Source organism: Phyllobates terribilis, unplaced genomic scaffold (assembly GCF_046119375.1).
Source record: "Phyllobates terribilis strain yellow unplaced genomic scaffold, ASM4611937v1 Scaffold_8__6_contigs__length_399053987, whole genome shotgun sequence".
Classification (NCBI taxonomy): domain Eukaryota; kingdom Metazoa; phylum Chordata; class Amphibia; order Anura; family Dendrobatidae; genus Phyllobates; species Phyllobates terribilis.
The window spans coordinates 58,121,082-58,146,401 of record NW_027362768.1 but is presented as its reverse complement, the minus strand read 5'-3'; the positions used below and the strand labels follow the sequence as shown (position 1 = coordinate 58,146,401).

Sequence of the window (25,320 nt, the reverse complement as noted above, 5' to 3'; positions counted from 1 at the left end):
TGGAGTATGGACCAGGGCTCAGTTAGCTGCATACACACACTCACCCTATTTCCGGGGGACAGCTCGACGGTGTTCCCATTTATGCAGGCACGACTGACTAGGCTCGACGGTGCTCCCATTTATGCAGGCACAACTGACCATGTCCCTGGCTGGAGTGGGGAGGGGGGAGAGAACCCAGTGATGTAGGAGCAGTAGGGGACAGTTTCTGGAGCATAGGAAGGAGCTCATTGGGTGCAGGTCACCTGAGCTCAAACACAGAGAGGTAGATAAAAGGTGGGGGCCATCTTAGGAGGGAGTTCAGTCAGTCAGAGCAGCAGAGAGAGAGAGCTGACAGGGAGCTGTGGCTCAGCCTGAGCTCAGCTCCACGAGGCAGGCCTGGAGAGAAGGCCGGGGCCAGAGAGGAGAAGAGGAGAAGGAGAAGGAAGGAAAGAGGAGAGACAGAGGAGTAGAAAGGCTTCAGAAACAAGAAGGCAGAAGGGACCCCAAGTGAGCAGAACGGACAGCAACCGTTGCAAGCCCGCGTTATATCGGGTGAAGGCTCAGGCCATGGAAGGGTACCGGATTCCCAAGTTGGTGGAGGTAAATCATCCCTCAGCCAAGAACCGGAGGTCGTGATCATTTATTGGTGCGACCCCTTGCTACACCCGCTAGGAAGGCACCACATAGGGTCAGGGAAACTGGTGCCAAGTTTTACCAGAGAAGGCCCGAGGCAGCCGGACAGAAGCGTGGTCACTGGTGGGGCACGAGAGGCCAGAGAAAGGATAGAAGGGGGTCCTGTGCCACACTCCTGAATTGCCTGGGGGTTGACCGAGTCCCTCACCTGGTGGACGCAGCACGGCTTGGGCAGTCATTGCTGACAGAAGTGACTTGGATATCAACTGTGAGTAAAAGGCCTGAACTGCACCATTGGACTCTGTGTGATTCATGCTGCGCCTGCACCATCACCCCCAGCATCCACCTACATTGCCCTGAGGCTACACTCTTCCCGTGGGGAGTTATCCTATCCCTGTGCTGCACGCCAACACAAGCCTCAGCGGTCTGCCTTGCAGCGGCGGTCATCCCTGACCGCAATCCACGGGTGGCGTAGTCGGACATTCAAAACACTGATAAATAGACTGTCGCCATTTGGTCTGACTACCCTGAGCCACGGGATCGGGTTGCCACTACTACCCCCAGCATCGTACAGAAGCCCGGTTCCGGGTACCCCACGGCCCAGGGGGCGAGTCACTAATAAACAATGATTTTATACCCACCTGGATGGTAACATCCTTTTAGCCCACCTGCATCACCGGTAAGCGATTACTTGCCAATAAGTGGATCTCATCTTCAGGATCCTGGGTAAAGCCCTCAGTGCCCAAGTATCTTTCATATAAGGTTAAAGGCATAGTTGTTACATGAGACCCAGTGTTCAACATGGCCATCAATGGAATGCCATCAATCAGGACTGGAAACACCAGGCGGCCGCTGACATAATTGCACTGCCGGTCTTGGGGACCACATGGCCTTACTGCCGGGGGTTGGTCCGCTGCCCCAGGACCTTTCTATATAAAGGACACCTTCTCTCAATGTTACCAGATTTGTCACACCGTCTGCAGACAGGTTGGTTGGATGGATCGAACTTGTCGGTAGCCCTTCGGTTCCTACAGGCATACCTTCTTTGGGATGGTGGCAGATGCTTTCGGCGAAATCACAGCAGGTCTTCTGGGCTGGAAGCAAGCTGAAGAGTCTGCACCACTTGGCACAGCACAGCAACACTTTTTGTCAAGTCATTCACCTGCCGTTATATGGTCAACCTAAGCTGGTGCAGATGAAATTGCAGGCTTCTCATCTATGGAACTGTAATGAAATGCTTGGCAGTAACCGGCCGTCTCATGCTAGGTAGGAGCAAGAGCAATGGTTTTGCCTGCTACCAAGTTGGCCGCGTCAGCAGGCTCTTGAATGATACAGATAGACCGATCCTTGAATTGTGCCAAATCCTTATCGGGGTTTTGGAAAGAAAGCATTCGCAGCTGCACTTTAGATGATTCAGACAGATGGCCGGTTATGAACTGCTCTTTTAGCATTTTATCAGCCTCTCAGATGCTTCCAGGATCAGTCTGCTGAATGGCGCTCAGGGCCTACTGCAGATTTAGTGCATAGTCCCCTATAGTCTCCTGAGGTCTTTGCAGCTGAAAAACCTCTTTTTAATTTCTGCTGTAGTGCGGGTATTAAAGGTGTCTCTTAACTTAGTGAGCACAATTTCAACAGTTTATTTGGTAGCATCAGACCAGGACTTGGCCTCTTGATATACAGCACTAGTGAGTTGACTGATTAGAATAGTAAACTTTTGTGCCTCTGTCATGGGGATTATAGCTGAAAGAAATTCTGCAGCTTGTCCTTAAATTCTTGCAGGGTGTGGGAATATATGGCATGGTGAGCATCAAAATGGAGGCAGTGGTATCACTGCCATGGCAACTAGCAGCTCCAGCTCAGTAAACCGCTCTTTCCTCTTCTGGAGGTACGTTATTAGCATACGACATGGCTATCACCTCCTTTTACAGATTACCCGGGGTTAATACTACTCACTGTCCTGTCATTGCAGTCTGTCACTAGCTTCTGTGTTACAATTCAGGCAGATCTTTAGGTAGATGGCACAGCAGGCAGCGATCCTGTTCGTAACGCCAGTTTTTCTGTCTGGGCCGGCCTCCACCAAGCCGGGGCATAATGGTGGCCAACAGACATGGCAGAGTCGCCAGCTAGCAGGCCATCCTCAGCAGAATAAAAAGGGGAAAGTTGTGGAAGGAATGCAGGGTCATCCCATCTCAATAAGCAATTTCCTGACTTCAGGTGCAACAGGAAAAAAAAATCACTTTTACTGGAGCAGTTGATGATGATGATGATTACAGCTCTCCACAGTTATTCATTACACTGAGCCAACAGCCCCTCATGGCGTGATGAATCCAGCTCTTTCCTGGCAATGTGAAGCAGCTCTCCTCATTCCCGCTGCATATAGCTCTATACATGCACTAAAACTTCTCCTCTCAGCCTGGACCTTGGCATCCACGGCACCTCAGGCTTACAGGAAAGTACTAGTGTTGAGAGAGCACTAAAATGCTCGGGTGCTCGAAGCTCGGGCTGAGCTCGCCGTGATACTCGGGTGCTCGACCCGAGCAACGAGCCCAATGTTAGTCTATGGGAGACCCGAGCATTTTTGCGGCGGCTCCCCCGGCAGTCTGTAGAAAGCCTAAAAAGTGCCCAAAACGATAGTGACAGTGCTCAAATGACATGGGGACAGCATGGGGATCGCCCCTGGAAGCATTTCTGACCTCCAGGTCACTGCTGTCAACAACGTGGTCAGAGGTATTAATCCACTTTAAGGCTATGTGCCCACGTTGCATTTATGAAGCAGAAAATTTCTGCAACATTTCTGCATGTCCCTTGCCAGAAAATCGCATGCGTTTTTTGGTCGCGTTTTTGACGCGTTTTTGACGCGTTTTTGTATGCAGATTTTACATGCGTTTTTGTAAGCTTATTTCATGCGTTTTTGAGCACAAATAAAGTTATTGAAAAAAAAAAAAAAAAGATGGAAATCCTGATGTCATTTCCTAGTTCAACCCCTCTTCACCATTTTGTTTTTTGCAAAAGACAGTATGCCACAGGAATTGCAGCCCCTGCGGGTCAGCAGACCATGCCTAAACCTTCTGCTAATGACTTGCTTAAATCTCCTGCACTACAACGTTGAGCAGGTAATATAAACTAAGTTTTTTGGGGTACATTATTTTTATGTAGTGTGTGTACTAACCTATTATTGTTCTATAGGAGCGTTTAAGGAGGAGAAGACGACCAAAAAAAATTTGGGTGCACCCTATCTTGCAGGAGCGGACGGACAAGGGCCACTTTAATGTTCTCTACCAGGATTTAAGGAGGTAAGATATATGTGAAGAAAGTATAATGTCATCCGTCTATGCTGTTTTTTTAAGGTTTTGTTTGTATACTATGTTACAAAATTATCTTTTAATATTTTTTTTTTCTCTGTTTACTATAGTTTTCCTGAAAAATTTAAACAGTTCTGCCGTCTGAACATTATTGCATTTGATCGGCTGCTAAGCCTTATGTCTCCTGACCTGGACTTCCAAGACACTGTAATGCGAAGGGCCATCTCTGCTGAGGAAAGGCTGCTCATCACCTTGCGGTAAGTTGAATGTTGATTTATATGTACCTGGTTTTGTTCGCCACCCTGCGGTGATGGCTGGTGTACCTGGTTTTGTTACCCTGTGGTGATGGCTCCACTGTGTCTGTCTTTGTGTACATATTTTTGGCTTGACCATGAGATCACCATGCACAGAGATCAGATTGAAAAGGTCACTGATGTGTAAACTCTAGAGCAAACATCGTAGGCAAACACAGACACAAAGTCAAAACACATTATAAATTGATATGTGTGAACTCAAGAGAAAACAAAAGATGACCAAAAAAGATTGAAAATGTGGAGCCCCCCCCCCCCCAAAAAAAAAACGAGCCCATTGTTGGAATAGTTTTTTGTAATAAAGACCTTAATTTTTTAAAAGATGAATTAATAATGGATAATTACTGTTGGCTTGTATTTCTTTTTATGGCTTTTCTAATTATCTATTTTTCCTTTTCAGATTTTTGGCCACAGGAGAGAGCTATACATCACTGCACCTCCAATTTAGGGTTGGTAAATCCACCATTTCCAGAATTGTGAGGTGCACATGTACCGTCATCTGGCAGAAGTTGCAGCCCATCGTGATGCCTTCTCCAACCGAGGAGACTTGGCTGCAGGTCGCAGCAGGCTTTCAAACTGTGGCCAATTTCCCAAACTGCATTGGTGCTGTCGATGGCAAACATGTGAGAGTTCAGCAGCCACCACGATCAGGATCACGCTTCTTTAATTATAAGAAATTTTTTTCTGTGGTCCTGATGGCGGTTGCTGATGCACATTTCAAATTTGTTGCCATTGACGTTGGTGCTTATGGCAGTACTGGGGACTCTCGGGTGTTTAGATCATCACAGATTGGGCTGCAAATTCTTCAAGATGGCGTAACGCTCCCAGCCCCAAGACCTTTGCCGGGTTCCACACATCCAGTTCCTTTTGTGATGGTATCGGATGAGGCATTTCCCTTACAGACCAACCTGCTGCGCCCATACCCACGAAGGGCACTGAATGCCCGGCGGAGGATTTTCAATTATCGGCTGAGTCGTGCACGCAGATATGTGGAATGCACCTTCGGAATCATGTGTAGTCAGTGGAGGATCTTTCACACTGCCATCCAGTTGGATACGGAGACCGTTGACACTGTAATTAAGGCATGCTGTGTACTCCACAACTATGCTCGTGAGTACAGCACCGAGCAAGATGAGGAGTCACAGCTATCTGAATTAATTCCAGTTGTCAACTCCGGTCAGGGAAGGCCATCCAACTCTGGTGCCAGGGTGCGAGAAACCTTCGCTGACTACTTCATGAGTCCTGAAGGTGCCGTGCACTGGCAATACTCCTGTGCTGGTGTTGAGCAGCCTGACCAGCAGAGAAGATCTGATGAACAATAAAAGAAGAACTTCCTCCTTTTTTTTTAAATAAAAATGTAAAAAAAAATGTTTTTAAAAAAAATAAATTTTGGTTAAACTTAAATTTGTCTAAAATATTTCTTGAATTGCAACCTTCTACATTTTGTTTTTCGACAATACGTCAACGCAAAAGTGAACAACCCACAAAGACCAGAGCCTGTAAATTGGCATTACTACCTAGAGCGCTATTCCCAAGTACTGTCTGCTAAAGTCAACCCTCACCATTGTTATTTGCTTTCGCTAAGAACAGAACTAGCAAATAACAGTGTTGAGAGTAGTATTCATCCAAAAAATAGTTGTGGTCCAAAATATCAAAGTATATTTCTAATTTAAAAACCACTGTATACAGCCGACCACATACGTAGATTAGTTTGAACAAATTTCAAAAATGTAGAGTTCCTCTGACCTGCGCTATGGTGAGCGCAGATCAGGGGAACACTTTTTCATTACAACCCAATCCAACCACATATACACTTGAAAAGAAAAATTAACAGATAGTTTAAATAATTTTTTTAATACGTAATATAGAATAACTGTAAAAAACTTTTTAAAAACACAAAACAACAAACTTCTAGAAAATTTAATCGGACAAACATTGCCCATAACTTGGGAAAAAATTACACACTGTGTACAGCACACCTGTCCTGTAATCAGTTTTGGGCCCTAAAATACGGGCAGCACCTGTAGGTTGTTTAATTATATAAAAAGAAAGACCTTTTCTTACAGTCCCCTACGCCTGATGCCTGGTATAGGTGACCATAAGAAAAGGTCTTTGTTAATTGTCTGATTCTCTAAAACATTGTGTATCTATCGACCTACAGGTGCTGTCTGTATTTGCTAGGGTCCAAAAATGCTGACAGGGAGGGGTAAAATTTTTTAACTACAAGTTTTGAAGGTCTTCTTCAAAGCTGTACCCAGGAAACATTTCTTGAGAAAAAGTAGAGTTGGGGGATGGTCCTCTGATAAATGATGATGCACCATGAGCCATTTGCCGACCATAACTTGGTTGCATATCTTCTGGACGGTATGCTGCAGCAACCTGCCCAAAACGCTGGGTTGCAGCTGCTGGTCGTGGTGGAGGCACACTGGGTTTGAAACAATTAAATATTCCGCATACTACGGCTGGGGGCGAGGGCATAACTGCTGCCTCTTCAATTGCCATGACCATAGCGCCTGCTGCAGTCATGTACATGTTCTGCCTATCTCGTGGCAGAGATCTGATGCGGGCAGCTTGGGCTGAGCAAAATTTATCGATGGCATCTTCCTGGGATGCCCTTTCCACAAGGCTGAGGGTTCGATTTGTGAGTGCTTCAAGCACAATAGTCCCACCCCCGTGGCTTTTGGCCTTTTTTTTGCCCGCCCTTCTCGATGCCACGAGATGAGCAGAACCAGACCCCCTCCCAGTGGGCCTCAACACATCACCAGCAGAGCTTCCAGCGTCACTTGGAGCAGGAGCAGGAGAATCAGTCACCAAACCCGTCCCGATGTCCGCTGGATTGGACAAAGAATGTGAGGGACAACCAGATGCTGAAGATGCCGAAGCAGATGGATCCGGTGAGGAAAGCTGGAAAAAGTCCTCGGATTCCTCCTCTGCTTGCTCTGTGTTTGTGTCCTCTTCTGCTGTTGGGGCCATGATGTTTCCTTCAGTTCTGTATATAATAAAAGGTAAATCCCAATGTAAATACAACATTTTTGGAAACATTTCAATTAATATGTTTTGGGAATTTACCTCCGCAAACTCCTACTGGTTAGTATGAAGGCCAGCTCGTCCGCAAAAGGAAATTTTCTTTTTTTGGGTGATGAGCCACTTTGCACCGACTGGTGATACTTCACCAGCCGGTCGGTGACCGATCTCCACCGATTTTTAATATCATACACTGCAATGACACAACCAAAACAATTTATGAACTGCTTTCACACCAAAAAGTGCAATTATAAATAGATATAAAAATAAGTGTAAAAATCAAAACTTACTAATTTCCTCTTGGGCATCACGTTCAGCATTCACCCACTGGGGATACATTTGGCTCAACACAGAGGCCCAGGCGTCTTTTTTCTTCTGCTTGTCTTTGTAGTCAGGACTAGCTCGGTCCCATATTTCGGGATATTTTTCAATCTACAGTGAATAATAACGTGTGTGAATATTATTTTAAAAACAAAATGGAGGAATAAAAGATTAACCCCAAAAAAAAAATTAAATAAACATATGGAGATATGTACGCACACACACCAACACTAACCCCTCACCTATATTGTACGGTTCTTTCACACGTCAATCTCCGGGACGAGTGTTGATGCCATTTTCCACACACAGCGGAGACCCACACACAGACCCATTGCAAAGCATGCTCGGTCACACTTATCTGTACTAACGTGGATATGTGGACGTGAGAAATCAACCTTACAGCGTATGCAGGAGCTTTCAGTGAATGAACCTACATACACTGTACAATAATCTTTCACTTTTAATAAAATCTTTTAACCAAAAAAAATAAGTGGGCTCACGCATAGCTTTAATAAATAGCAAAGGGAAAGCAGACGGTTGTTGGCTGATGTTATAGTCTGTGAAGTAGCCAATAACCATGGACCCTTCCTTTGCTATTAATACCAGGCCGCAGCAGTTAGCTTAGCCTTTACTGGCTACTATATAGGAAGCCCCCCCCCAAAAAAAAGTGACATGGGGTCCCCCTATAAATTGTAGCCAGCAAAGGCTAGCCGCTTTGCCTTTTCTGGCCACTATATAAGAAGACCCCCCCCCAAAAAATGACATGGGGTCCCCCTATAAATTGTAGCCAGCAAAGGCTAGCCACTTTGCCTTTTCTGGCTACTATTTATGAAGACCCCCCCCAAAAAAAAGTGACATGGGGTCCCCCTATAAATTGTAGCCAGCAAAGGCTAGCCGCTTTGCCTTTTCTGGCCACTATATAAGAAGACCCCCCCCAAAAAAATGACATGGGGTCCCCCTATAAATTGTAGCCAGCAAAGGCTAGCCACTTTGCCTTTTCTGGCTACTATTTATGAAGACCCCCCCCAAAAAAAAGTGACATGGGGTCCCCCTATAAATTGTAGCCAGCAAAGGCTAGCCGCTTTGCCTTTTCTGGCCACTATATAAGAAGACCCCCCCCCAAAAAAATGACATGGGGTCCCCCTATAAATTGTAGCCAGCAAAGGCTAGCCACTTTGCCTTTTCTGGCTACTATTTATGAAGACCCCCCCCAAAAAAAAGTGACATGGGGTCCCCCTATAAATTGTAGCCAGCAAAGGCTAGCCGCTTTGCCTTTTCTGGCCACTATATAAGAAGACCCCCCCCAAAAAATGACATGGGGTCCCCCTATAAATTGTAGCCAGCAAAGGCTAGCCACTTTGCCTTTTCTGGCTACTATTTATGAAGACCCCCCCCAAAAAAAAGTGACATGGGGTCCCCCTATAAATTGTAGCCAGCAAAGGCTAGCCGCTTTGCCTTTTCTGGCCACTATATAAGAAGACCCCCCCAAAAAAATGACATGGGGTCCCACTATATATTGTAGCCAGCAAAGGCTAGCCACTTTGCCTTTTCTGGCTACTATTTATGAAGACCCCCCCCAAAAAAAAGTGACATGGGGTCCCCCTATAAATTGTAGCCAGCAAAGGCTAGCCGCTTTGCCTTTTCTGGCCACTATATAAGAAGACCCCCCCCAAAAAAATGACATGGGGTCCCCCTATAAATTGTAGCCAGCAAAGGCTAGCCACTTTGCCTTTTCTGGCTACTATTTACGAAGACCCCCCCCAAAAAAAAGTGACATGGGGTCCCCCTATAAATTGTAGCCAGCAAAGGCTAGCCGCTTTGCCTTTTCTGGCCACTATATAAGAAGACCCCCCCCCAAAAAATGACATGGGGTCCCCCTATAAATTGTAGCCAGCAAAGGCTAGCCACTTTGCCTTTTCTGGCTACTATTTATGAAGACCCCCCCAAAAAAAATGACATGGGGTCCCCCTATAAATTGTAGCCAGCAAAGGCTAGGCGGACAGCTGCGACCTGATATTAATAGCCTAGAAAGGGGCCATGGTTATAGGCCCCCTCCCAGGCTATAATATCAGCCCTCAGCTGCCCCAGATTTGGCGCATCATATTTGTGCGCCAAATCTGGCACTTAGCCTCGCTCTTCCACGCTGCCCTGGTGCGGTGGCAGGGGGTAATAGTGGTGGGGTTCATGTCAGCGCCAGCTGACATGAAGCCCAGGTTAGTAATGATGGGCGTCAATAAGACACCCCCATTACTAACCTACAAAGTGTTAAAAAGAAAAAAGACAAACACCCAGAAAAAAATAATTTATTTGAAATAAAACACAATTTTATTTAATTCTAATTTTACTAAAAAAAAAAAAAATAGTTACCTGTCCACGTTCCTGCGCTGATCTCCCATGCACAGCTGTCACATCTGGAGATGTGACAGCTGTCATGGCTGCTGTAAGCTCACACTGCCGGGAACACGTCCGCTCCCAGCAGCATGAGCCCCTGACTGAGGTCACCGGAGTGCATTCAGTCAGCGCTGCTCCGGTGACCTCCTTTACAGCCCTGTTGTACCGTGGGAATTTCTCACGATACAGCAGTGCCGTAAAGCAGATCACCGGAGCAGCGCTGCCTGAACTCCGGCGAACCCGTTCATTCTAGCGGCGGCAGCGGTTCAGAGCGGTCACATTCTATGTGGCTGCTCTGAACTGGAGATCTTCGTGGGACACTCGTGGACTGCTACGGAGGGGTAAGGATAAGGTTGTGGTTTATTATTTTATATTTTATTACAGGAGATCGATGGCTTCGGGGAATTAGGTGTCTAGGTGAGTATAGGTGTAGTTTTTTATTTTTTACTTTATTTTAGGTGGCGATCGGCGGGGACAGGTAATGTATGAACTAATTTATTTTAGGTAACCACTGGCCACCAATGAAAAAAAAGGGGGCAGTAGATTACATATTATTGGGGCCAATAAAAAAAAAAAATTAATAATGATAGCACCCCCCCCCAAAAAAAAAAAAATAGGGGGGGGACGACAGGGTCAATAATATATGGAGGCACATATGGGGGCTATTAAATTTAATTTTGGGGCACATTTTACAGCAGGATCAGTCTGATGGGAACTACTGCTCCCATCGAGCTGATCCTGCTGGCAGGAGTGGACGGGGGACAGACATAGGCCGATGGGAGTAGTAGTGTCACATCGGCCTATGTCTGCCTGCTGACACCCGCGCACACAGACCCCACACAGACCCCACACAGACACATACAGACACATGCAGACCCCACACAGACACATACAGACCACATACACACCACACAGACACATACAGACACTTACCACACTAATCATGAATCCCACGTTGACATTCATCCGCTTGTACCATCCCACGTTAGCAGCCATGATCCTGAGAGACGGGAATATTATGGGATTCTCGTCTTCCTGGATTATGGGATGCTCATGGGATGGATGGATGGAACGCCCAATTGTGACGTCACTTCCTATTTGCTGCGGTTTTGAGGTACAAGACCGCAGCAAATGCGCTTCACTTCCGCAATTATTTTTACATATTTGCGGATTTGAAGCGGCCCAATGCAAGTCAATGGCGGCGATTACGCCGCGCTTCCGCAAAATTAAATGACATGCTGCGGATTTTTCCGCGGAGCATAAACGCAGCGGAAAAAACTGCAGCGTGGGCATTGACAGTGCGGCTTCTCATTGAGGACCATGGGGGGCGGATTACCAAGCGTTTTTGGAGCGTTTATGCTGCGGAAATTCCGCAGCATATACGCTTGAAAAATGCTACGTGGGCACACAGCCTTACAGGCTCACAATAAAACGTTCAAAAACGAAAGTGAAAGTGCTTTCCTGTGAAATATGTTAACCCCTTAACGACCATGGGTCTTTCTGTTTTTGTGTTTTCCTTTTTTGCTCCCCTTCTTCCCAGAGCCAGAACTTTTTTAATTTTCGTTCAATATGGCCATGTGAGGGCTTATTTTTTGCGGGACGAGTTGTACTTTTAAACACCATCACTGGTTTTACCATATCGTGTGCTGGAAAATGGGAAAAAAATTCCAAGTGCAGTGAAACTGCAAAAAAAATGCAATTCCACAGTTGTTTTTTTGGGTCCTTTTTTTACCACGTTCACAGATTGCTAAAACTGACCTGCCATCATTATTTTCCAGGTCGATACGAGTTCATAGACACCAAACATGTATAGGTTCTTTTTTATTTAAGTGGTGAAAAAAAAATCCAAAGCTTGCTAAAAAAAACAAAGAAAATGACGCCATTTTCCGAGACCCTTAGCTTCTCAATTTTTCGGGATGTGGGGCCAGGTGAGGGCTTATTTTTTGTGTGCCGGGCTGACGTTTTTATTGATACCATTTTGGGGTAGATCCGATGTTTTGATCGCCCGTTATTGCATTTTATTGCAAAGTTGTAGCGAATAAAAAAACTTAATTCTGGCGTTTAAAATTTTTTTCTCGTTACGCCGTTTACTGATTGTATTAATTCTTCTTTTATATTGATAGATCGGGCGATTCTGAACGCGGCGATACCAAATATGTGTATGTGGTTTTTTTTTTATATATATATATTATTTTGAATGGGGCGAAAGGGGGGTGACTTAAACTTTTATATATTTTTTATTTTTTTAAAAACTTTTTTTTTACACTTTCTGCTTGCTTCTATAGTCTCCAGAGGAGACTAGAAGCAGCAGTTGTCTGATTGCATCTACTGCATACAAGCGATGAGCAGATCGCTTGTATGCAGGAGAAATGCTCACTTGCTATGAGCGCTGACCACTAGGTGGTGCTCATAGCAATTGAGACATGACAACCACAGGCGTCTGCTGCAGACCCTGAGTTGTCATGCCCACCCATTGGTGACCCGCGATCACGTGACGGGGTCACTGATGGGCGGGGCTTAGGACTCCCGGAAGCGCGAGTTAAATACCACTGTCAGAGATTTAACATGTTAACAGCCGCGGGTGGATTGCGATTCCAATAATCAGCTGACATGTGCTCGCTTCAGTGCGGGCTCACCGCCGGAGCCCCCGCTGAACCGGCCTTCCCGACCTGGTGCGTACTATTACTGACCAGGTCGGAAAGGGGTTAAGGAACATCCTTTCCAGGGTAAAGACTTGTGTATAAGGTAAAATAAATAACCAAAAACAAAAATACTCCTCCACACCTTGGGCTATGTTCACAAGTAGCATTTTTTATGCGTTTTTGCACCTTTGTATTGCTTTCAACCGTGACAAATGCATTCACCGGGAAATGTCATTTTAACATTTTACAACCTTATCTGGCCATGTGCTGTGTGACACATGCATACAGTGCTAAAAAGACATGGGAACAGCATGGGGAAGACCCCTGGAAGCATCTCTGACACCCAGGTCACTGCCTAAAAGTGTGCCCATCAGAAGTGATCCTTGCCGCATCAGAAGATGCAGACTTGCAACTATCCCCGTGCAAGTCCTTGTCCCAGGGCAGTGTTCAATTGTACCTCCCCCATTCATTGCAATACAAGCGCAAGTATGCAGCCTGCCACCCACCCACCCCCAGGCTGCAATACCATACTGCTAGCTTGCTTGCACTTGAAATTGGGCCTTTTAGGCATGTGGAGGTGGAATCTGGCCACCACGTCATGGCTGCGTCGGTAGCCTGGTATTCATACTCAGTCCCCAGCCGCCCGGCGGCCGGGTGTCCACGCTTGGTCCCCAGCCGCGTGGGGTGGCCGGGTGTCCATAAACGGTCCCCAGCCGCCCCTATTTGTCCCAGTGCGCCTTATACACAAGCGCGCATACCAAAACATTACCTGTGCCCTCCCCAGTGCATTTAGTGGGAAGGACAGCCTAACCACAAACACGTGGACAAGTGAATGTGGCCAGGAATGGTCCATCTCACTGACGCCTTCACACTGGGTTAATATTGTGGAAGCCGGGACACAGTTGGACACTGGGATGCAACACGTCCTCCAGACATAGAGGATTGCGGGTCCTGGGTCAATCAGGCTTCAACACAAAGTTCAGAAGGTAGACAGCAGCAGTGGTCGGCCTCCTACACAACGAGTAAATTATTCATGATCATGAGGCCATCCACCTCCTTAGCTTTCTGTTCCTTGGAATGCAAGCGCATGTATGTAGTAGCAGCTAGGCCTGAGGTGGTCAGCGTTTTGGCGCATATTCTACCTCCTTCGAGGATTGCTGGATGTTTTCCTGCTACTATCCCAGTTCTATGACTCCCGTTAAAACAAAGCTTCAGGTGATGAATGATGGATGAGGTAGTGGCAAAGGAGAAAGAGCAGGAGCAACAGGGGCCATTCACATCAATATCAGGCCAGTCAACCACACATGTCTTGTAGGATATGTTTCTGTACCAAAAGGAGCAGTTTGGCTGCACAGTTATAGGGCATACAGTGAGTGCAATGCCTACCAAAAATTTCGAGGCACTCCAATGCCCCTTGGAAGTGACATAGAGGTCAGAGGGCCTTAACTAAATCGTTTTTTCCATTATAGCAACTGGGTCTCCTGTACCCTGTTGGCCTAAGCAGTGAATGGAAGGCTTTCCAAAAATTATGAGGAACTGCAATGCCCCTTGAAACAGACGTGGATTACAGCGTACTAAATACCTTCTACCCATTATTGGGGAGTGGGTCTCCCGTAATGTTCGACTATGCATTGAAAAGCAAAAGCTGACAAAAATTAGGAGGAAATGAAATGCCCGTTGCAAGAGTCAAGGAGGTTAGAGGTAATTAAAAACAACATGTCAATGCTCCTTGGAAGTGCTGTGGAGTTCAGAGTGGTTTAACAAGACGGTTTTAATGCCCCTTAGAAGAGACGTGGAGTTCAGAGTGGTTTAACAAGACAGTTTTAATGCCCCTTGGAAGAGATGTGGAGGTCACAGTAGCTTAACAAGATGGTTTTAATGCCCCTTGGAAGAGACGTGGAGTTCAGAGTGGTTTAACAAGACAGTTTTAATGCCCGTTGGAAGAGTGGTGGAGGTTACAGTGGAATAAAAAGACAATATCAATGCCCCGTGGAAGAGACGTGGAGGTCACAGTAGCTTAACAAGACGGTTTTAATGCCCCTTGGAAGAGTGGTGGAGGTCGCAGTGGAATAAAAAGACAATATCAATGCCCCTTGGAAGAGTGGTGGAGGTTACAGTGGAATAAAAAGACAATATCAACGCCCTGTGGAAGAGACGTGGAGGTCACAGTAGCTTAACAAGACGCTTTTAATGCCCCTTGGAAGAGTGGTGGAGGTCGCAGTGGAATAAAAAGACAATATTAACGAACCTTGGAAGAGATGTGGAGGTCACAGTAGCTTAACAAGACGATTTTAATGCCCCTTACAAGAGCCATGCAGTACAGCATATTAAAAACATTATTCCCATTATTGGGGAGTGGGTCTCCCATAGTCTTTGCCTATGCCTTCCAAGCAAAAGCTGCCAAAAATTAGGACAGAGGAACTTGCAATGCTGGCAACATGGACCACGGTCACCCTGGTGGTATAGTGGTCGTGGAGGCTGAGGATAATTAGAAGAGCAAACAACAGCCGAAATGAGGAAGCGTATACCCATGTGTGGGTGTGAAGTGATGCATGGGAATACACCTCCCAAAATAACACAGTGGATTTGACTTTATGTTACTCTGCTGTCATTTGGTGGTGCTGAGAAGTCTGGCCCAATCCAGCCCTTGTTCATTTTGATAAGGGTCAGCTTGTCAGCATTGTCAGTTGACAGGCGAGTGCGCTTATGAGTTATAATTCCCCCAGCGGCACTAAAAACACACTCCGATAACACGCTAGCGGCAGGGCAGGCCAGGACCTCCAAGGCGTACAGAGTGAGTTCATTCCAAGTGTCCAGCTTGGATACCCAAAAATTAAAAGGCACAGAGGAATCACGGAGGACGTTGGTACTCCCTCACCATCTTTTGAAACTTTCCACTCCTTGTGAGAGTACCCTGCACCTCAGGGCCTGTAAGCTGGGCAGGTCTCAGAAAACTGTCCTAGAACATTGACAGTGTTCCCCTGCCTCTGCTGGATTGGAGTTGCGTCTCTCTCGCCTGTATGCCTTAGTTGGGCAGCGAACTGTGACCTCTGCCGCTACCGTGTTCAGATGGGATTTTTTTTAATAGTTCTGCAGCAAGGGCCTTCTGGTACTGCCCCATTTTTGTAGACCTCTCCAACTCAGGAATAAGAGAGTGAAAGTTCTCCTTGTAGAGGGGGTCTAAAAGTGTCATCAACCAGTAATGACTGTCACCCAACATTTTGACAATGCGAGGGTCACGGTTAAGGCAGCGTAACATAAAGTCAGCCATGGGTGCCAGACTGGTAACGGGCAAGACTTCCGTGTCCTCACCAAGATGACGACTGATAGTGTTAAGCGATCACTAAAATGCTCGGGTGCTCGAAGCTCGGGCCGAGCTTACCGTGATACTCGGGTGCTCGACCCGAGCAACGAGCCCAATGTTAGTCTATGAGAGACCCGAGCATTTTTGCGGCAGCACCCCCGGCAGTCTGTAGAAAGCCTAAAAAGTGGCCAAAACGATAGTGACAGTGCTCAAAAGACATGGGGGCAGCATGGGGATCGCCCCTGGAAGCATTTCTGACCCCCAGGTCACTGCTGTCAACAACGTGGTCAGAGGTATTAAGCCACTTTTGCGGGCTCACAATAAAACGTTCAAAAACGAAACTGAAACGGTTTTACTGTGAAATATGTTAAGGAATTTCTTTTCCAGGGTAAAAACTTGTGTATAAGGTAAAATAAATAACCAAAAACAAAAATACTCCTCCACACCTTGGGCTATGTTCACAAGTAGCATTTTTCATGCGTTTTTGCACTTTTGTATTGCTTTCAACCATGACAAATGCGTTCACCGGGAAAAGTCATTTTAACATTTTACAACCTTATCTGGCCATGTGCTGTGTGACACATGCATACAGTGCTGAAAAGGCAAGGGATCAGCATGGGGAAGACCCCTGGAAGCATCTCTGACCCCCAGGTCACTGTCTAAAAGTGTGCCCATCAGAAGTGATCCTTGCCGCATCAGAAGATGCAGACTTGCAACTATCCCCGTGCAAGTCCTTGTCCCAGGGCAGTGTTCAATTGTACCTCCCCCATTCCTTGCAATGCAAGCGAAAATATGCAGCTAATCACCCACCCACCCGCAGGCTGCAATACCATACTGCTAGCTTTCACTTGAAATGGGGCCTTTTAGTTTGGAGGAGGCCGAAGCTGGCCACTACCTCATGGCCGCTTCGGCAGCGAGGTATCCATACTCTGTCCCCAGCCGCCCGGCGGCCGGGTGTCCACGCTCGGTCCCCAGCCGCCAGGTGGCGGCCAGGTGTCCTTACTCAGTCCCCAGCCGCCCTGATTTCTCCTGTCAACTTCCCCCACACTTTTCTTAACCTGGCCTGCTTTAGGGCAGCATTGGACGAGCCCACAAGAGAACCAGACTCCTCTGGTGGGCCCTGGCTTCTCCATCAGGGGAGTTGAGAGTGCCTAGGTGAGGAGCATGATGATGATGATAGAAGTTAGCATCTGCTTTGTTTTCTTGGAATGCAAGCGCATGTATGTAGTAGGGGCTAGGCCTGAGGTGTTCCGCGTTTTGGCGCATATTCTACCTTCTCCGAGGATTGCTGGATGTTTTCCTGCTACTATCCCAGTTCTATGACTCCCGTTAAAACAAAGCTTCAGGTGATAAATGATGGATGATGTGGTGGCAAAGGAGAAAGAGCAGGAGGAACAGGGACCATTCAAATCAATATCAGGCCAGTCAACCAGATATGTCTTGTAGGATATGTTTCTGTAACAAAAGGAGCGGTTTGGCTACACAGTTATAGGGCATACAGTGAGTGCAATGCCTACCAAAAATTTCGAGCCACTCCAATGCCCCTTGGAAATGACATGGAGGTCAGAGGGCGTTAACTAAACCTTTTTTTCGATTTATAGCAACTGGGTCTCCCATGCACTGTTGGCCTAAGCAGTGAATGGAAGGCTTTCCAAAAATTATGAGGAACTGCAATGCCCCTTACAAGAGCCATGTGTGGCACCCCAGGGGTCTGGTCACCACAGTAATAGAGATATTACATCGGAGAGCAAGTGGGAGGTTTCCTGGTCAGGATCCCTTAAACATGCAACATCCTCCTGCCCCAGTCCTGGGAGGGGAGAATTCTGCCCTTATAAACTGGATCTGGGGCGGGGTTGAGTGAGTCAGAGAACAGTCAGAGTCAGAGTGAGAGCAAGGGAAAGTAACACCAAGGAGCTCTGTAGGAGCTAGGAGCTAAAGACCAGGGGCTGAAAGCTGAGCAGAGCTCGTCCTGGCAGAAGACAATAGGAACCGGACACAGGAGTCCGAAGCTGTGAGGACTTATATATCCAGCAGCAGAAACCAGCCGGCAGGGGATTTCGGGTCCTCTGGCCATAGAAGCCCGGAGGCTCAGTCACAAGCAGGGGACCAGCACCGCCGTCGTGGAGTGGAGGCTAACAGAAGGCCCCAAGTCACCAGCCATACGGGTGAGCACTACACGGTACACTCAGGGACGTGAGCTACTTCTATCCGCTTACAGCAAGGTAGCCAGGAAGAGTGCAGACAGACGGGGAGGCCTACAACTCCACCTGGCCAGGGGAACTCCTGCTTGCTCACAGACTGACCAGGCCTCTTATGCTAGCCAGTACTCCCGGGAGGGTCTACCTTATAATCATCAGTAAAGACCCTGAACTGCACTGCAAAGACTCTGAGTCGTTCCTGCTGCGCTCGTGCACCATCACCCCCATCATCCACACTCACTGCCCTGAGGCTATACTCCTCCCGAGGGGAGTTATCCCATTCTATGCTGCGCACACAACACCAGCCTCAGCGGTCTGCCTCGCAGCGGTGGTACTCCCTGACCGCAATGCACGGGTGGCGCAGTCGGACAATTAACCTCAAAACCTAAGAAAGACTGCCACTGGTTTGACCAGCCTGAGCCACGGGACCGGGTCACCGCCACGGAGACTACAGACCCCAGAGACCCGGTACCGGGTATCCCACACACGTGTACACACGGCCCAGGGGGCGCGTCACATGCAGTACAGCATATTACAAACATAAGTCCCATTATTGTGGAGTGGGTGTCCCATAGTATTTGCTTATGCTTTCCCAGCAAAAGCTGCCAAAAATTAGGACGAAGCAACTTGCAATGCCCCTTACAAGAGCCATGCAGTACAGCATATTACAAACATAAGTCCCATTATTGGGGAGTGGGTGTCTCATAGTATTTGCTTATGCCTTGCAAGCAAAAGCTGCCAAAAATTAGGACGGAGCAACTTGCAATGCCCCTTACAAGAGCCATGCAGTACAGCATATTACAAACATAAGTCCCATTATTGGGGAGTGGGTGTCCCATGGTATTTGCTTATGCTTTCCCAGCAAAAGCTGCCAAAAATTAGGACGGAGCAACTTGCAATGCCCTTTACAAGAGCCATGCAGTACAGCATATTACAAACATAAGTCCCATTATTGGGGAGTGGGTGTCCCATGGTTTTGCTTATGCTTTCCCAGCAAAAGCTGCCAAAAATTAGGATGGAGCAACTTGCAATGCCCCTTACAAGAGCCATGCAGCACAGCATATTACAAACATAAGTCCCATTATTGGGGAGTGGGTCTCCCATAGTATTTGCTTATGCTTTCCCAGCAAAAGCTGCCAAAAATTAGGACGGAGGAACTTGCAATGCTTGCACCCTGGTGGTATAGTGGTGGTGGAGGCTGAGGATAAGGAGAAGAAGATTAAACAGCCGAAATGAGGAAGCGTATACCCATGTGTGGGTGTGAAGCGGTGCATGTGAATACACCTCCCGAAATAACACAGTGGATTTAACTTTATGTTACTCTGCTGTCATTTGGTGGTGATGAGAAGTCTGGCCCAATCCAGCCCTTGTTCATTTTGATAAGGGTCAGCTTTTCAGCATTGTCAGTTGACAGGCGAGTGCGCTTATCAGTTATAATTCCCCCAGCGGCACTAAAAACACGATCCGATAACTCGCTAGCGGCAGGGCAGGTCAGGACCTCCAAGGCGTACAGAGCGAGTTCATTCCAAGTGTCCAGCTTGGATACCCAATAATTAAAAGGCACAGAGGAATCACGGAGGACGCTGGTACGATCGGCAAGGTACTCCCTCACCATCTTTTGAAACTTTCCACTCCTTGTGAGAGTACCCCGCGCCTCAGGGCCTGTAAGCTGGGCGGGTGTCAGAAAACTGTCCCAGAACGTTGACAGTGTTCCCCTGCCTCTGCTGGTTTGGAGTTGCATCTCTCTCGCCTGTACTCCTTGGTTGGGCAACGAACTGTGACCTCTGCCGCTAGTGTGTTCAGATGGGAATTTTTTTAAGAGTTCTGCAGCAAGGGCCTTCTGGTATTGCCCCATTTTTGTAGACCTCTCCACCTCAGGAATAAGAGAGTGAAAGTTCTCCTTGTAGCGGGGGTCTACAAGTGTCACCAACCAGTAATGACTGTCACCCAACATTTTGACAACGCGAGGGTCACGGTTAAGGCAGCGTAACATAAAGTCAGCCATGCGTGCCAGACTGGTAACGGACAAGAGTTCCGTGTCCTCACCAAGATGACGACTGACCATGCTCTCCTCCTCCTCCTCCTCTTCCTCCTCCCCCCTGTCCTCAGGCCACCCATGCTGAACCGACGGTATGACACTTGTACAGGTACTACCGTCTACAACGCATGATAGCAGCTCCTGTTCTTCCTCCTCCTCCTCTCCCTCATTGTCCCCCAATGCACGTTGGGATGAGATGAGGCTGGGCTGTGTGTAATCGCCCGCTACGGCTTCTTGATCCATCTCATCATACTCTGGCTGCAATGCCTCCTCTTTAATTCTCTGCAGAGAGCGTTGCAAAAGACAGACAAGTGGGATGCTGACACTAATGATGGCGTCATTGCCACTCATCATCTTGGTGGCCTCCTCAAAGTTTGTCAGGATGGTACATATGCCAGCCATCCAGGTCCACTCCTGAGGTCTTATGTGTGGAGTCTGACCTGAATATCGATGGCCTTGTTGCAGCTGGTACTCCACAACTGCTCTCTTATGCTCACAAATCCTTTGCAACATGTGGAGGGTAGAGTTCCAACGTGTGGGGACATCACACACCAGTCGGTGTGCCGGAAGCTGCAAACGCTGCTGCAACACAGCAAGGGCGGCGGAAGCTGTAGCCGACTTGCAAAAATGAGCTGACAGGTGGCGTACTTTCACGAGCAGATCTGGCAACTCGGGGTACGATTTAAGAAACCGCTGAACCACGAGGTTAAGCACATGAGCCAGGCATGGTACATGTGTGATCTCATCTCGCCTCAGAGACGCCACCAGGTTACGGCCATTGTCACACACGACCATGCCGGGATGTAGGTTCAGCAGTCTCAGCCACAGATCTGCCTGCTCTTTCACAGCTGTCCACAACTCACAAGCAGTGTGAGGTTTATCACCTAAGCTTATGAGTTTCAGGACAGCCTGTTGCCGCTTGGCGGAGGCAGTACTGCAATGCTTCCAGCTTGTAACTGATGTGGTGATATCTGAGATGGAGGCTGAACATGAGGAGGAGGAGGATGCGCAGGAGCTGTACACTGTGGTGGCAACTCTGACTGACATAGGGCCCACAATCCTCGGTGTGGGGAGGATGTGTTCCGTCCCAAGGTCCGACTGGGTCCCGGCTTCCACTATGTTTACCCAGTGTGCCGTCAGAGAGACGTACCGTCCCTGGCCACAAGCACTTGTCCATGTGTCCGTTGTCAGGTGGACTCTCCCAGTAACTGCGTTGTTGAGGGCACGGCAGATGCTTTGGGACACGTGCTTGTGTAGTGCGGGGATGGCACACCGGGCAAAATAGTGTCGGCTGGGGACCGAGTACCGAGGGACGGCCACCGCCATAAGATTGCGGAAGGATTCCGTCTCCACCAGCCTAAAAGGCAGCATTTCCAATGCAAGCAGTCGTGAAATGTGCGAATTTAGGACTGTGGCCTGTGGGGCGTTAGCTGCAAATTTCCGCTTTCGTTCAATGGTCTGGGATATGGACAATTGAACGCTGCGGTGGGACGTGGACGTGGACGTTGATGCTGTTTCTTGAGAAACTGCCATAACAAGTGAAGACTGAGAGGAGGGGGCATCTTTGCATGCAGTATGGACAGGGGATTGCCTTGCACACACAACAGGGGGTTCTATTGCACGCACAACAGTGGAAGAAGCAGTGGTGACACCCGCTGACACTGATCGTGGACCCTGGGTTTTGCCCCACAAAGTCGAGTGCTTTGCTGCCATGTGCCTGATCATGCTGGTGGTGGTCAGGCTGGTATTTTTTTCACCCCTGCTGATGCTGGCATGGCAGGTGGAACATATGGCCTTTTTGGGGTTATCAGCAGAGTCTTTAAAAAAATTCCAGACTCTGGAAGACCTACCGCTTGTACTGGCAACGTCCCTCGTGTTGGTGTTACGGGGAACGGTTGCCTGCCTTCTGTCTGCGGCCACCGGACTGCTTCTTCCTGCCTGTTGGGGTACTCTGCCTCCCTCCCCCTGTGTGCTGCTGGCCTCACTCTGCATGTCCTCCTTCCACGTTGGGTCAGTTACTAGATCATCCACCACCTCCTCCTCTTCCACTTGCGCACCACGATCCTCCTCCTCACTTCCTGGCAATTGTGTCTCGTCATCGTCCACCTCTTGTGACAGATTGCCAGCGTCGACTTCCTGTGGCTGTGGCTGTTCAAATATTTGGGCATCGCAACATGGGATCTCCTGTTCCACCACTTCAAGCGTATCAGGCGAGGGGCCCAAATATGGAAATGGACCAGTGAGCAGCTCTTCAGAGTGTCCAAGTGTGGGATCACTTGCTGTCTGACGACACTCGGCATGGTGGGAGGAAGGAGCATCAGGGTGAGGAGGAGTATGCGGTCGAGACTCACGGCTACTAAGAGTTGACCGTGTGGAAGACAGACCGGAGGTGGTGGTGCCCAGGTAACTGGAAGTATTGTCTGCTATCCAATTAATAACCTGTTCACACTGATCAGTTCTCAATACTGGTGTTGTTCTGTGCTTCCCTAGTAATTCGGTCAAGAAGTGGGAGCGAGAAGATGTGGCTGTTGGTTGTGGCACATTTTCACCTTGGCCACGGCCCCGTCCTCTGCACGAACCATCACCAGAACGTCCACTTCCACATCCCTTGCCACGCGCCTTGCCCATTGTAAATGAAGTAAAATAGCTTACACTTGCACTATCAATGGAAAAAGGGTAATAAAGAGTAGATTAGAACCGTGGAAGAGGAAAACCACAGTTATTGTTTACTGGGGTATACCACACTTTTTTAAATAGAGATATTTGCGGCTGAACAGTGAGCGACACACTCAAACTGCTTTTTTTTTAGATACCAAAGGCCCAAAACTGGATAGTACAGCGATTTGACCCGTGGAACTGCGAAACCACACTGGGATGTCGGGCCTACACAAGACTATTTTCAACAGATATATTTTTGTGTCACAACAGTCAGGAGACACTACTGTTTTTCTTTACGGAAAAAAACTACCAAAACCTGAATAATAGAGATTTTTTACCGTGGAACAGCAAAACCAGTTATAATTTACTGGTGTATACCAGGCTTTTTAAAATATATATATATTTGCGGCTGAACAGTGAGCGACACACTCAAACTGGTTTTTTTAGATACAAATGGCCCAAAAGTGGATAATACAAAGGTTTGTACCGTGGAACTGCAAAACCACACTTGTATTTCTCGGGCCTACATCAGACTATTTTCAACAGATATATTTGTGTCTGAAAAATTAGGGAGACACTATTTTTTTTTTTTTTACAGCAAAAAATGCAAAAAGCAGGATAATAGAGATTTTTTACCATGGAACAGCAAAAGCACACTTCTGTCTCTCTGGCCTACACCAGACTATTTTCAACAGATATATTTGTGTCTGAAAAATCAGGGAGACACTATTATTATTTTTATACAGCAAAAAATGCCAAAAACAGGATAATAGAGATGTTTTACCGTGGAACATCAAAACCACAGTAATAATTTACTGGTGTATACCAGGCTTTTTAAAATATATATATATTTGCGGCTGAACAGTGAGCGACACACTCAAACTGTTTTTTTAGATACAAATGGCCCAAAAGTGGATAATACAGAGGTTTGTACCGTGGAACTGCAAAACCACACTTGTATTTCTCGGGCCTACACCAGACTATTTTCAGCAGATATATTTGTGTCTGAAAAATCAGGGAGACACTATTTTTTTTTTTTTTTACAGCAAAAAATGCAAAAAGCAGGATAATAGAGATTTTTACCGTGGAACAGCAAAAGCACACTTCTGTCTCTCTGGCCTACACCAGACTATTTTCAACAGATATATTTGTGTCTGAAAAATCAGGGAGACACTTATTATTTTTATACAGCAAAAAATGCCAAAAACAGGATAATAGAGATGTTTTACCGTGGAACATCAAAACCACAGTAATAATTTACTGGTGTATACCAGGCTTTTTAAAATATATATATATTTGCGGCTGAACAGTGAGCCACACACTCAAACTGGTTTTTTTTAGATACAAATGGCCCATAGAACTGCAAAACCACACTTCTATTTCTCTGGCCTACACCAGACTATTTTCAACAGATATATTTGTGTCTGAAAAATCAGAGGCACACTTTTTTTTTTTGGGGGGGGGGGGGCACCAAAAGGTTAATAAGATGGGTATTTGTACATTGTGAAGGAGGAAAAAAAAAAAGAGGATTTAGTTAAAAAAAAAGGATTTTTCCTGGCCCCCGGGACCTGGAGCTAAGTCTAGCAATTTCAGCAACAGGAGCAGCACACAGGACTGTAATGCAGCGTTTGCTGGTATAACCACTGCGTCTCCTATACAGCCTGCCTGCCTGCCTGATATACCTGGGATGGATATTAGTCCTGAGAAGGACTGTTTGTTTGATCTGGCAGCCTTTACAGACCCAACACTAACTGTTTTGCAGGATATATCTCTCCCTAAATCAGCAGCACTGTCCCTACACTGTCTGATCCGGAGCGACTGTGTCCAAGATGGCGGCGCCCGGTTTTAAATACTCGAGGTGATGCTGTGCGGCCAGCCAATCACTGTAATGCCCACAAACAACATGGCTGCGGCATTACAGTGACTGGCTGGCAATCCCTGCATGTTCATTGGCTCTGTAAAGAGCGCCAAACATGCAGGGCGGAGAGAGCTGAGGTACTTTCTAGTGTTGAGCGAACATGCTCGACACTGCTCGGTACTCGCCCGAGCATCACGCTACTCGGGATGTTCGGCGAGCACCGAGCATTTCCGGGTTACTCGGGCGAGTACCGAGCTGTGTCGAGCATGTTCGCTCAACACTAGAAAGTACCTCAGCTCTCTTCCCACCACTGACAGCTAAGGATCCTCCATAGACATCCCTCGTATGATCTCTAACTGACGTCGTCTGGCAGTTGGGCACTTCTTGAACCACGCAGGACACTATGTCCCATGCAGCTACACAGATTTCGCTGTTGTCCCAACAACGACCACAGCAAAGGTACTGGCTGGCCTCCTTGATCTCCAGCATCATCCAATCCCAGGGGCACAGGGTTGCTTCTCCAGGGCTTAGTAGTTCTCCTGTGGGTTCTGCTACCCACAAGACTTCACAATATCCCTTACACTAATTACATGTGTGTTTGTAAAAATGGCTGAAGAGCTGGCTTCTCACACCATCAGCCTTCACAGATATTTGTGACGTC

The 25,320-nt window shown here is 47.4% G+C and overlaps 1 protein-coding gene across 1 annotated transcript; it reads right to left on the bottom strand.

Moving 5' to 3' along the window:
* Positions 1-6,309: 6,309 nt before the first annotated feature.
* LOC141156371 (uncharacterized) lies at positions 6,310-7,962 on the bottom strand. Its single transcript, XM_073642564.1, has 3 exons — positions 7,540-7,962; positions 7,295-7,442; positions 6,310-7,214 (listed from the first exon to the last, which is right to left on the bottom strand). The coding sequence occupies exons 1-3, from the start codon at positions 7,586-7,588 to the stop codon at positions 6,446-6,448; spliced, it is 966 nt and encodes a 321-aa protein (XP_073498665.1). The 5' UTR covers positions 7,589-7,962; the 3' UTR covers positions 6,310-6,445.
* Positions 7,963-25,320: the final 17,358 nt, after the last annotated feature.